The 12,417-nt window shown below is 37.2% G+C and overlaps 1 protein-coding gene across 1 annotated transcript; it reads right to left on the bottom strand.

The window, feature by feature from the left end:
- Nucleotides 1-9,335: 9,335 nt before the first annotated feature.
- On the bottom strand, nt 9,336-11,375 carry LOC120635967. Its single transcript, XM_039907178.1, has 3 exons — nt 11,348-11,375; nt 9,594-10,168; nt 9,336-9,542 (listed from the first exon to the last, which is right to left on the bottom strand). Exons 1-3 carry the CDS (start codon nt 11,373-11,375, stop codon nt 9,336-9,338), a joined length of 810 nt encoding a protein of 269 aa, XP_039763112.1.
- Nucleotides 11,376-12,417: the final 1,042 nt, after the last annotated feature.

The raw sequence follows: 12,417 nt of genomic DNA, 5'->3' as shown, positions 1-12,417 counted from the left end.
ATTGTTTAATTTAATTCCAAGTTGTGTACACCTACTTTGGGTTGTAGCTTAGAACAAAACTTGTTATTACTTATATTTAGATCTACTTTTAGTTATTACCTGTTGTGTGTAGGTACCTAATTACAATAAACAATAAACATACGCTGCGGCAGGTTATACAGAAGACCGAAGAGTATAACCGTCCACTTTGCTTAGCGTTTGTGGACTATGATAAAAACTTTGATTCGGTGGAAACACGGGCTGTGTACAGTTCACTGCTGGGATGGCGATCACACTACTTTCAGTACATCGAAGTTTGAAGAGTTTGTACAAAAACGCCACTATGTCAGTCCGTATACAGCACCAGACTACGAGACCGATCCAACTGCAGCGAAGAGTGCGACAGGGAGATGTTATCTCCCCGAAGCGGTTTACCGTTGGAAGACGTTTTTAAGCTTCCGAATTATAACGAGCTTGGTATCAATATCAACGGCGAGTACTTCGTTCAACTTCGGTTTGCCGACGATGTAGTCTTAATGGCAGAGACTCAACTGTTGCTCTTTTCCAACATCATTAACAATTTAACAATCATTGACCTACCACCAAATCCAACTCGGTTCGGCAGCGATCGGGAAACTTCGTGATATCTTTTCGTCCAGAATCACTCAGTACCTGAAGACTAAAGTCTTCGAACAGTGTGTGTTGCCAGTGATGACTTGTAGATCCGGAACGTTTTCGCTTACTATGGGCAGTGGCGTGCACTTCATACAAGCACGAAAGCACTGCCTACCCTAAAATGTTTGTATGTCTCACAAAGGAGAAGAATTTTTCCGTTTCACACCATCCTCCTTCTTTATGCATGCCCTGGCCACAAACCTTGTGCACGCCACTGACTATGGGCCTCATGAGAAGGCTCAGAGTCATTTAGCGGGCACTGGAGAGAGCTATGCTACGAGTATCTTTACGTGATCAAATCATAAATAAAGAGATCTGTAGAAGAACTAGAGTTACTGAAATAGCTCAGCGAGTCGCGAAGCTGAAGTGGCAATGAGAAAGCTACACAGTTCAGAGAACCGATGGGCGTTGGGGTCTTAAAGTGCTGGAATGGCGACCCCGCATCGATTAAAGCAGCGTAGGTGGACCCCAAACAAGGTGCACAGATGTAATCAGGCGAGTCGCTGGGAGCCGCTGGAGGCGAGCAGCTCGGGACCGTTGATTGTGGAACTCTCTACAAAGGACCTATGTCCAGCTGTGGACGTCAATTTATTAAATTGATGAGGATGATGATGTTGAATTATCATTGAGTACTACACAGCAGTTCACATATATTGTGGGCAACGGTATCTTTATATGCGCTTTCATCAAAAGATCTATGTAGCTACTGGGTGAAGGATTACACACCGGCGGGGTGACCCATGCCGACGAGGGTCACGGCGATTTATCCAATTTTATCTCGTCTTAACAACAGTCTTTTCACATCTATTCACATTTATTCACATCTATTCACATCTATTCAAACAGCGGCTTTACAAATAAGAGGATTATACAAGCGTCCTTTACGTTGCAGTGTTATACAAGTGAATACCTTTAGAGACGCCTACTTATAGAGTATTAAATGCGACGCAGAATAAGTGCTAAAATAAATTATTATTTGTAACTACAACTATAACAATGAGACGAGTATAGCCTCGGGGACTTTTTTGTTGCTATAATAACAACTTTAAACATGTAGCACGCGGCGTTAGCCAGGAAAGTTCAAAGTCAAAGATTTTATATCTTAAATACTCGTTATTTTTCAGCCAATTTACAGAAAACCACTATAAAATATACACTAAACCTTCCGCAAGAGTAACTATTTTTATTAGTGATAACCATTTTAAAATCCGTTTGGTAGTTTCTCAGTTTTTCACGTCCAGACAGACAGACAGACCGACAGACGCGATATCAAACGACTCTGCAGGGCTATAGCACAGGCAGGAGACAAAAGTTATGTCCCCTGAAAAGTGTTGTCCACCTACTAAATCATGGGAACATGAAATTTACCCCGGTTAGTATTGCGAATATATTATTTGGTTATTATTTACGCTTGTGCGTCAGTGCTCTGAGAAGTTGATCAAGCTGTGGGAGAAGATAAATTTTTATCCTTTTCCGAGGATATAATTGATCGATATTTACATGATAATGAATCTGTTCATGAGCTTTAGCATATTTTTACTCCATTACAAACATATGTGTAGATGGTGCACTCTTGCGAAGCCTCTTTTGAGCCGATTTTTAAAATTTGGGTAAGCCAATAATGGCTTCCCCTCAGCGAACCAAGTGTCAATGGGTATAACGTAAAGGAAAGTATATATGTCATTATCATCATCAATAACGCCCACGGCCAACGGCGGCCACGGCCCACTACAGGGCGCGGATCTCATCCCACAATGAGAAGGGCTTACGCCGTAGTCCACAACGCTGGTCCAGTGCCGACCGGTGGACTTCACACGCGTTTGAAAACATTATGAAGAACTCACAGACGTGCAGGTTTCCTAACAATGTTTTTCTTCACCGTTAAAGAAAGTGATATTTAATTGTATACATTAATAACGCACATAGCTTTGAAAAGTTCGCCCTTAATAGAAGCCGAAGTCCAAACCTATTATTCTATAAGCTATATATTCTACTAGCCGTTGGCGACTTCAAACGTCAATGACGGTGTTTTACAAATCCAGGTATAAAAAGCAGCCCTTGTTTCTCTCCATCTTTTCAAGTAACTTTGTGCCAAAAATCAAGTATATTGGTTCTTTAGTTAGGTCGTAAAGGAAGGATAAATGAACAAACAAATAAACTTTCACATTTATAATATTAGTTAGGATCCGTTGCATTTGTTGCGTTTATCAAATATTCCGCAGTAACCATTGGTTAAGCCGAACATAAGTAAAAACATAAACATGTATACTTTAGCAATGATAATATTTGTAAAGCATAGCCAAATTTTAAACAATAAGTTCATTTGAGGATTCCTTCCGTCCTTCTAAATAGTTCACGAAACTCTGAAGACTTCTTGCCTTGTGCAAGAAACAACGCCGGAAATTTTCGAATAGCTTAGATTCTTGTTTCGTTTCCAAAATAGTACCCCTCACCGCTAGATTCTTGATCCAATCAAAGAAGCATCGCATCGCAAGGCAAAACTGGAAATTCAATAACCAACTTTCCTTTGTCAATTTGAATAACTAATTGGGCAGCAAATACGAGTATATCCGAAGGGATGAAATTCTTTTGTGTGCATTTGTTGTTTAGTTGTCATAATTTTAAAATTGCTTTAACACTAATAAGAGACCAAACGTACGCATCGGTACACCTTGAGACTCAATCAATTTTATATTCTATAGCAAAAATCCACGACGTGTTCTTCTTCTTCTGTTCCTGAGCCTGGTTGGCCTGAAACCGTCCGTTGTACATTGTAACTAGTCCAACTGGGTCCTATTAAAGATCTCTCCGTCAGGTTTTATAATTTTTAATCAGTGGCTAAGACCCCAACCTTATTGTCCCATAATAACTCAAGACTTTTAGAGCGTCAGAAGCAACGAGTTCACAAAAGTAGATTTCCTTAAATGGCATAAAAATAGAAGGGAAAATAGATCCTATTATCAACATCATGTCTCCTTCACATTATTATTCAATACATCATAGCATATTCAATTTCATCTCCCTACTCCAGGCATTCATATCTCCGGTAAACGGCATAGTGTATCACTCCTTCCTCTAAGTAAAGGAAGAAGTCTTTATGGTACCATTACCTCCTATTGAAATAATGGTAGTTGCGAGCCCCAACACACGCAGCGCAGCGGTGGACTCCTACCCGATCTAGGACTAGACACAAGTTCGATTGGTCGATTTTCTCTCGACATTACGTTCTAAATATTGTTTGTTTAGCGAGTAGGGTAGATTCGTTACAACATGGATGGATGGATCACTACAACCAGCCGAGCTCACTACAGAAGCTTAGCAGGCCGCCAAGGTCGCCGAGTGACTCGGTGTGCTGCGCGTTGTTCTGCTACTCCATTGCCTTGCTTGCATGCATGTTCTGCAGAGAGGACTGTCATATAATTATTAATTACATTGAATTTTTTGTTTTGTACAAGTTTAGTTGGCCATGGGTGTATGTATGCAAGGAACTCGTTCTGCGAGATGCGGGCCTGTATCCATTAACCTAAACACAGTATTGCAACAATGCTGCTTCGCGACAGAAATAAGCAAGACAGTAGTACTTCTGTCAGAAAAAGTTCTGTTTGTGATTTGGTTTTGTTAGTGTTTTTCTTATTTGAAGCTCTGAAATTTTATGATTAATTACTTGGTTGGTTCATATCTTTTTCAGCGGAAGGGTCGTTAATAATGTATCCAACTTCTGATACCTAAAATCGAAAGTTGTTTGTTTAATAGGCAGTGGCCTGTTATCATACCTATAACTTTCCTTAGTTTACCCCGATTTAGTTGCAGTAATGTTGTTGTTAATTGTGGGTTGAGGTCTGGTAGGGCCTCTTTCGTGTGTCTGCAATCTTTTAATCCATAGCTCCGAGTGCATTTGTTTATGGAGCCATGTTTTGTACTCACTGATAGGTATGGTCGTAATAGGTTCGGGTCCAACTACCCTTAGTTATGTTGCCAGCCGCGCTCATTCGTCGCACACCTTTGTTACCGTAGTGACCTCGTACCCATTTTAGAGCAACTTTGTTTGATTTTGATAGTGTTTGTAGGGCCTTATGACAGTCCAGTAGGCGTTTTGATGATGATGTTTGGTTAAGGCACTTAGTACAGCTTGTCTGTAACTGTTTGTGATAATATTAAAGCCTTTTACATTTCTGTTTAGCATGGCTACGACTGCTGTTGTGATGCCCACGTACTCCGCTTGAAAGACAGAGCTGTTCTTACCAAGCGCTTGGCCAATATTTATGTTTAGCTCCGAGCAGTATACTCCTGTGCCTGAGTTTGTCTCTGATCCATCCATAGACCTAGACCTCTATTGCGACGGTGTCTGCTTTGTCTGTTTTGTTTTCTTCAACGGCTACTTTATAGTGCCTGTCTAGCACGTGCTGTTTCCGCATCATGTCACATATCCACTCTAATTGTGGACATTTTGTCATTACTCTTGATAGTACCTTTTGTGTGTCTTATGTTTGTATCCTTCCACAGCCCGTAGGCCCTTAGTCTAAGGGCTGCAAGTGTAGCTTTCCCTTTAATGTGTAGGTTTAGTGGTGATATACATAGTATATTCTCTAACGCAGTTGTTGGTGTTATGCTCATGCAGTCTGTGATTGCTAGGTACGTGTTAGGAATACCCTATGTACTTAGGGACAAAGTACGCGTCAGTATGACCGTGTTAGAATATAATGAAAGAGAGAACTTGATAATTATTACATTTAATTATGATTTGTAAACGTATATTTAAAGTTAAAACTAATATCCACACATTTAATATACTGACCATTACTAATGGTCAACATACAATGATGCCACTGTACTTGAGGAATTAATAACGGTGTCACTATACCGCCCTTAATACACAATTGTCATTATACAATTGTTTACAATTATATTACAAAAATAATATTTAGAGTAAGTGAAATTAATATAAAACCATTGTTGTTAAAGTAATCATCCCATGATGTTATATTATAGTTGAAGTATTCATTTCTGTACATACAATTTTCATGATACCGTTGTGTCATTTTACTTTAAAATTAACGCTTTGCGGAAATAGGTATTAGTAAACCACGTGATGTCAAAAAGTCAGGTGTGACTTGTCAAAAAAGGCTCATTATTACCAGCGATTAGTTGGTTATCTTATTACTTTTCATACAATAAAAGTCTGTGTTTATAATTGGGTAGTAAGTTGGCTTAAAGTATAAAATATGTTTTATAAAAGTGAAAATACCAAAGAAATAATTATAATAAAATATTGTATATGTTGTATTTAAAAAGAAGGGTTGCTCTTGAGTTTCTTCCGCTACTTCTTCTCTATGACATATGATTCCTTCCGAAGTGGTAGTAGTTTATATAGAAAAGTTTAATATGAAATATTTGACCAACATACTTCATTGTCATTGTTTTATTTTTATGTCATTTAATTTGGAATCAATTACTACTTCAATTAGAAGAATAATAGTCTATTCATTTAAAGAAGAATCGACTAATAAGTCTCTTAGTTGAAAGAGTTAACTAAGATAATATTTCTAGACTTGCTAACAAAAAAAATCTATTACACGCGTGTCGTTGGAGTTTTTGTAGTTCGTGCTGAGTTAGTGAGCTCGTAATGACTGCTTAGGACAACCATTTCGTTATGTGTGGTTTAAGCCCCCAGGTTCTTCCTACCATGCACCATACAGAATTGTTGCCAGGATTTGGCAGCTTTCTGTTTCAAGAGTCTTTTGTATTGAGATTGAACCTCTTTGAGCTTATCCCAATCTTCGTCCTTTCTGGTGTTCCTTGCTCTGTTGAAGAGGCACTTTACCTTTTTCTCTCCAGGTCGGGTCCCCATCAACTGTGTTTTGGTGCTTATTTTGTTTTTTGTGTCCTGAAGGAGCATGCTTTTTCATAGAATCTGTTTCGTTATTAGTTCGAAATTTTGGCCTAATTTGGCGTTCCCCTTTTTTCGGGGTTTCCACTTCACGTAATTGCAACGTGCAGCGGAATCCCGTACCAGAGCTTGTATTTCTGTCTGTTGGTTTTTCTAGGATTTCTCCTGGGAATTCTTGCATTTTACCCACGACGTCGTCTGTTATCTAAAACTGGTTAAATATTTTATCATAACATACAAAATGTCATTCTACGAAACATCGCGTTAACCCGATTACCCGAATCATCAAATAACCTTGAACCTCCCTCAAGAATAAGGATATCAAATCCTAAAACATGTGTCATATTACGAAATACCAATTTTCATAGATTTAACTTGAAAAACTACGGTCTTTTTTATAAACTTTCATGCTTTACACTTCTTATAACTTATTGTACCTAAACAGACATTTATCTTCTTCATATACAATTGATTGTGTCGAATAAATACACTTTCCTCTCTTCTCCTTCAACTCCAGACTTTTTCTTTTTTCACTTTGCGCCTTTAAGAAGAATTTTATGTACATCGCCTCTAGTAATACTGTCGCCTCTAAGAAGGTACTGATTGCATTAACCGTTATATGATCATTCCTATCCTTGATGTTATTTCTCCCATCCTGATCCTAACACATTTTCAACCTGTTCAATTTCCCGATGATTGGATAACTGCTCAGATTATTTCTCAATAAAAACGCTAGACCTGCTTCTCTTTCAGATTTCCGTCCCATTTCTTTTTTACCTTTTTTGTCAAAATTCCTTGAAAAATTAGTTTACAAGCATTTAAGCCTTTTTCTTAATAAAATGACATTTAGTCTCCTGCAATCGGAATTTTGTCCTGTTACAAGTTAAAGTCACCGATGACATTTGGTGGCCAATGGATAGTATGTACCTTACAGTCCTGACTTTACTTAATTTTAGTAACGCTTTTAATACCGTTGACTATGATACCTTCTTAGTCTCTTGCGCTCTATTAACACATCTCCATCGGCGATAGACTTGTTTCCTTATTGGTCGTCGACAACAAATTTGCACTGATGAGTCCATTTCATTATAGTGTGATGTTACCGACCGGGGTACCTCAGGGTGACGTGTTATCTCCTTTACTATTTGCCATATTCATTAATTCTATCACTCAAGATATAGCTTATCTCTACCACACGTATGCAGATGAGGTGATGTGATGCATGGATGTGATAATTACGGATGCGAGCTTTCTTAATTTGACTGAGGACCGTACTAACAAACTTGCTATTCAAATAGTTGCTATTCGGTACATATTTAACCTATGCAAATATGACTTTATTTCTGAATTTCGGCATAAACTCAAGTGGCTCCCTATTCGCCGTCGCCGATATTTGCATGTACTTTCGCTTCTGTACTGAGTATTATTACATTTAAAAACTCCTTATTACCTTAAGGAGAAGGTTACTTTTAACTAGTATTTACTTTTATTTATGTATTTCTGAAATGTTAAAGTTTAAATTAGTTTTTTTTTTTATTATTTATTATATTTTGATTTATTTTATTTGTGTGATCTAGTTCATGTATAAGTATGTAGTTATTCGTATGTATTTTTTATCCTCATGTTTTGTAATCCTTAGATTGCCTGGCAGAGATCACTATTAAGCGATAAGGCTGCCTTTTGAATACTGCTTCTGTCTGTGTTTTTTTTATTCCTTTCCTGTTTTTTTTTAATTTGTAGTGTGCAAATAAAGAGTAAAAATAAAAAAAAAATCATTTATAGTAACTTATTTTTGCAGAAAAGTAAAACCAAATATACAAACTATTTAAAACAGAAAAGAGAATGGAAATGCTTTTAATTATAAAGGACAGTTCTCCCAGCTTCCCTCGAATCAGAATAGACTGTAATTATTTTATAGTGTTATAATAATAATCTTAAGTGGTTACTTGAACTAAGCTTGTCCTATCATAAATTATAAGCGCCTACATACTACGAGGTAGGCCTATAGTAAAAAGTAGGTTCTCGTATATTTTTTAATACATAATGTACACCAAACAAAAAAAAAATTTAACAAGATGACAATTGTATAACCTATCATCCATCATTCTAATCTGATTCTCTCTTCGTTTTGCGAAATAAATATAGTTATTATTATGAATAATACTAATAATATTAATTATAATATAATAATAATATAATATAACAATGGTACGGTTACGGGGCAATATTCCGTGTGGACTGTCTGTAAGTCCGGCGGTATCTTACATTATTTTTCTATAGATAACATCAGAGTAAGGTAGAGGCCGCACTACGGTTTTTTCCAGCGAGCGGTTAGCCGCTATAACCGCAAAACCGCCCGAGAATCACACACTACGATTAAAAACTGCGAAATTGCTTCCAATTTTCGCAGTATTGAAGATGGATTTCAAGAGAGCAGTATGTATTGTTGCTCTAATACTAAGAAATAGAAAAAGAAGACGTCAGCGTAAATTTCGCAAATATTGGGTCCATCCACTCACTAGCCGTAGATTTAAGAAAGGTTTTTTTCACAAGAAATATCAAGATTTAAGAGAACATCCTGAGAAATTTTTTAATTACTATCGGATGTCAGTAGCCAGTTTTGATAAAATTTTGCAAATTGTGCGTCCACACATTACCTTCATGGATACAACATTTCGCAAATGTATTTCACCAGAGGAGCGCCTGTCAGTTACCTTGAGGTAAGTAAGAAAAATAGACATATATATTTTTATACTTTATAGTGTATTTTTATTGTTAAAAATATACAACAAACTTATTGTTCTTGCAATTGGGACAGATAGTTGGCAGCTGTAGGTTGTTGTTCATATTGCAATAGTTCTGACTGATCGAGTATTTGAATGGAATCCATGGGTGTTTGTGATGTTGATGGAGCAGAAGAAGTATTGAGCGGTAAGTAGATGGTTTGTTTTGCAGGCCCTGTAATAAACTGTGCTCCAGTTTGTTGCCCAGTCGATATTATCTCTTGATGGATGATCTGTGGCTTCTTAGTTACTGAAGGTGTGGCAGGCACTGGTGTTGAAACTGGTGACTGTATCGGCATAGTTGGTGATGGAGAAGGGGAATATGTATAATATGATTGCGGATAATGTGATTTTGATCTTTGACAATGGATTGATGATTCAAATGGATAGAAAGATTTGGCTTTTTGCAAAACATTCATAATTTCTATCTTAGCAAAATGTTTTTGATCATCATTCAGTTTGCGTAGCATCGGTACAATCATCTGTGAAAAGTTTACGTCTTCGTCATATTCACACTTATTTTGCATTTTATTCAAATAATCTAACAATTTTTGTTTATAATCATCATTATGACTTTGGCTTTTGGAGGCCTTTTTACAGGATGAGGTTCGATTATTATTCGTTGGTGGAAGGTTTTCAGTGTCATCAGGATAATCTTGTGAAGGAGACTTAACATTGCTGCTAGTCTCCCTTTTTTGAAGAGATGGTACCAAAAACCACAGAGAATCGAAATGTACATACTTTTTCTTTTTTATAGCACCTTGACCTGATTTACCCCGTTGCATAGCTAATTCTTTAGCAAAAGAATCGCGCATATTCTTCCATTTCTTTTGTATTGTACTTCCTGTAAAAAAAATATATTTATTAATACTTTTTTTTTCAGGTATCTTGCCAGCGGAAACAGTATGAAGTCATTGTATTTTGAATATTTGATTGGCACAACAACTCTAAGTGAAATAATTCAACACACATGCAAGTGTTTGTGGATATGTTTGCAGCCTTCATATATGCCGGAAAAAACAGAAGAAGATTGGATAAATATAGCAAAACTTTTTTTCGAAAGAACATTTGGTTTGAATTGCGTTGGTTCCATAGATGGAAAACATATTAGAATAGAAAGGCCAGAAAATACTGGTTCAGAAGCCTTCAATTACAGTTCAAGTTCAGTGTCCTGCTGATGCATTTTCCTATCATGAATTGATATATCTTTCCTACAAAATACGTCCTCATAAAGCAAAATCGAGAACACTTCTGCAGCGTAACTTTGGAGGGATTGACAAGAGTCGCCTTTGTAATGATGCCAGCCTCTTGGATTGGAATGCTATAACAGCTGTTGACTTAATTGATCAGAAGGATGAGATATTTAATACTCTTGTAACGCAGCTTTATGATACGCATGCTCCGATAAGATCTATTAAGATGAAGCACTTGCCAGCACCGTGGTTGTCGGATGAAATCAAAGTCTCAATGAATAAAAAGAACTCCGCAAAATACAAATACAAAGTTAATAACTCGGTTGATAACCGTTTAAAGTACCATAAATTACGGAATCGCTGTAATACATTGTGTAGAGATGCCCAACGACGCCACATACATAAGTCAGTCGAAAGTGGTAGCCCTGCTAAAACATGGAAGTTTCTCGAGTCACTTGGAGTTGGTAAATCATCTAATAAGACTTCTTTTAACATTGATATTGAACTCCTGAACAAACATTTATCTACCTCCGATACAATTGATGGTGTCGATAAAGAAAATACACTTAGAACTCTTTCTTCTCCCTCAACTCCAAACTTTCTCTCTTTTAACTTCGAGTCTTTCTCTGAATGTGATGTTAAGAAGAGTATAATGTCCATCGCCTCGAATGCTGTCGGTACTGATTGCATTAGCCGTAATATGATCATTCCTATTCTTGAGGTTATTTCTCCCATTTTAACTAATATTCTGAATTTTTCAATCTGTTGTAGCAAATTTCCCGATGCGTGGAAAAATGCTCAGATTATTCCTCTCCCTAAAAAGGCTAGACCTGTTTCTCTTTCAGATTTCCGTCCCATTTCGATTTTACCTTTCTTGTCAAAAGTCCTTGAAAAATTAGTTTACAAGCAGTTAAGCCTATTTCTTAATAAAAATAATCTTCTTAGTCCCTTGCAATCGGGATTTCGTCCTGGTCATAGTACGGTTACAGCATTGGTCAAAGTCACCGATGACATTCGGTGGGCGATGGATAATAAGCAGCTTACTGTTCTGACTCTGCTTGATTTTAGTAACGCTTTCAATACCGTTGACTATGATATCTTGCTTAGTCTTCTGCGCTCTATTAACATATCTCCATCGGCGATAGACTGGTTTCGGAGTTACCTCATTGGTCGTCGAAACGGACGGATTCGGACTGATGAGTCCGTTTCATCTTGTGATGTTACGGCCGGGGTACCTCAGGGTGGCGTGTTATCTCCTTTACTATTTGCCATATTCATTAATTCTATCACTCAAAAAATAGCTTCTCTCTATCACATGTATGCAGATGATGTCCAGATTTATCGCCACTCAACTTTTGAAAATCTTGGCTCTGCTATTACTGCTGTTAATGTTGATCTTTCACTGATCTGTGAATGGAGCAAGCAGTATGGGCTGAAGGTGAACCCCGCAAAATCGCAATCAATAATTATTGGCAGTCCGGGAATGATATCGGGTTGGCTGTCGTCCGCTGAGGAGTTGTGCCTTCTATCTCCAATCACATTCATCAGATCTACACGAAATTTGGGCAAAATTAAACAGACATTATAACCTCTAAAGTACAAAAGTAATTATTTAAATCGGTTATCATCATTTGACGTTGTTATGGTATAAAATCGTCAAACACCTTTCTACCCCACCCCAAAAGAACTGAGCTTAATTTTGGTATAAAAAGCATCCTATATTAATTCTAATACCTTCAGAAATATGTGTACAAAGTTTCATGATGATCGGTTAAGTAGTTTTTGCGTGAAAGCGTAACAAACAAACTTACATTCACATTTATAATATTAAGTAGGGATAGGGATAGGGATAGAATATCTTCATCTTTAGAATAAGATCAACATAATACCCGTCTATTAC

Source organism: Pararge aegeria, chromosome Z, assembly GCF_905163445.1.
Source record: "Pararge aegeria chromosome Z, ilParAegt1.1, whole genome shotgun sequence".
Taxonomy (NCBI): Eukaryota; Metazoa; Arthropoda; class Insecta; order Lepidoptera; family Nymphalidae; genus Pararge; species Pararge aegeria.
The sequence above is the reverse complement of the archived record's forward strand: the minus strand, read 5'-3'. Positions and strand labels throughout refer to the sequence as shown.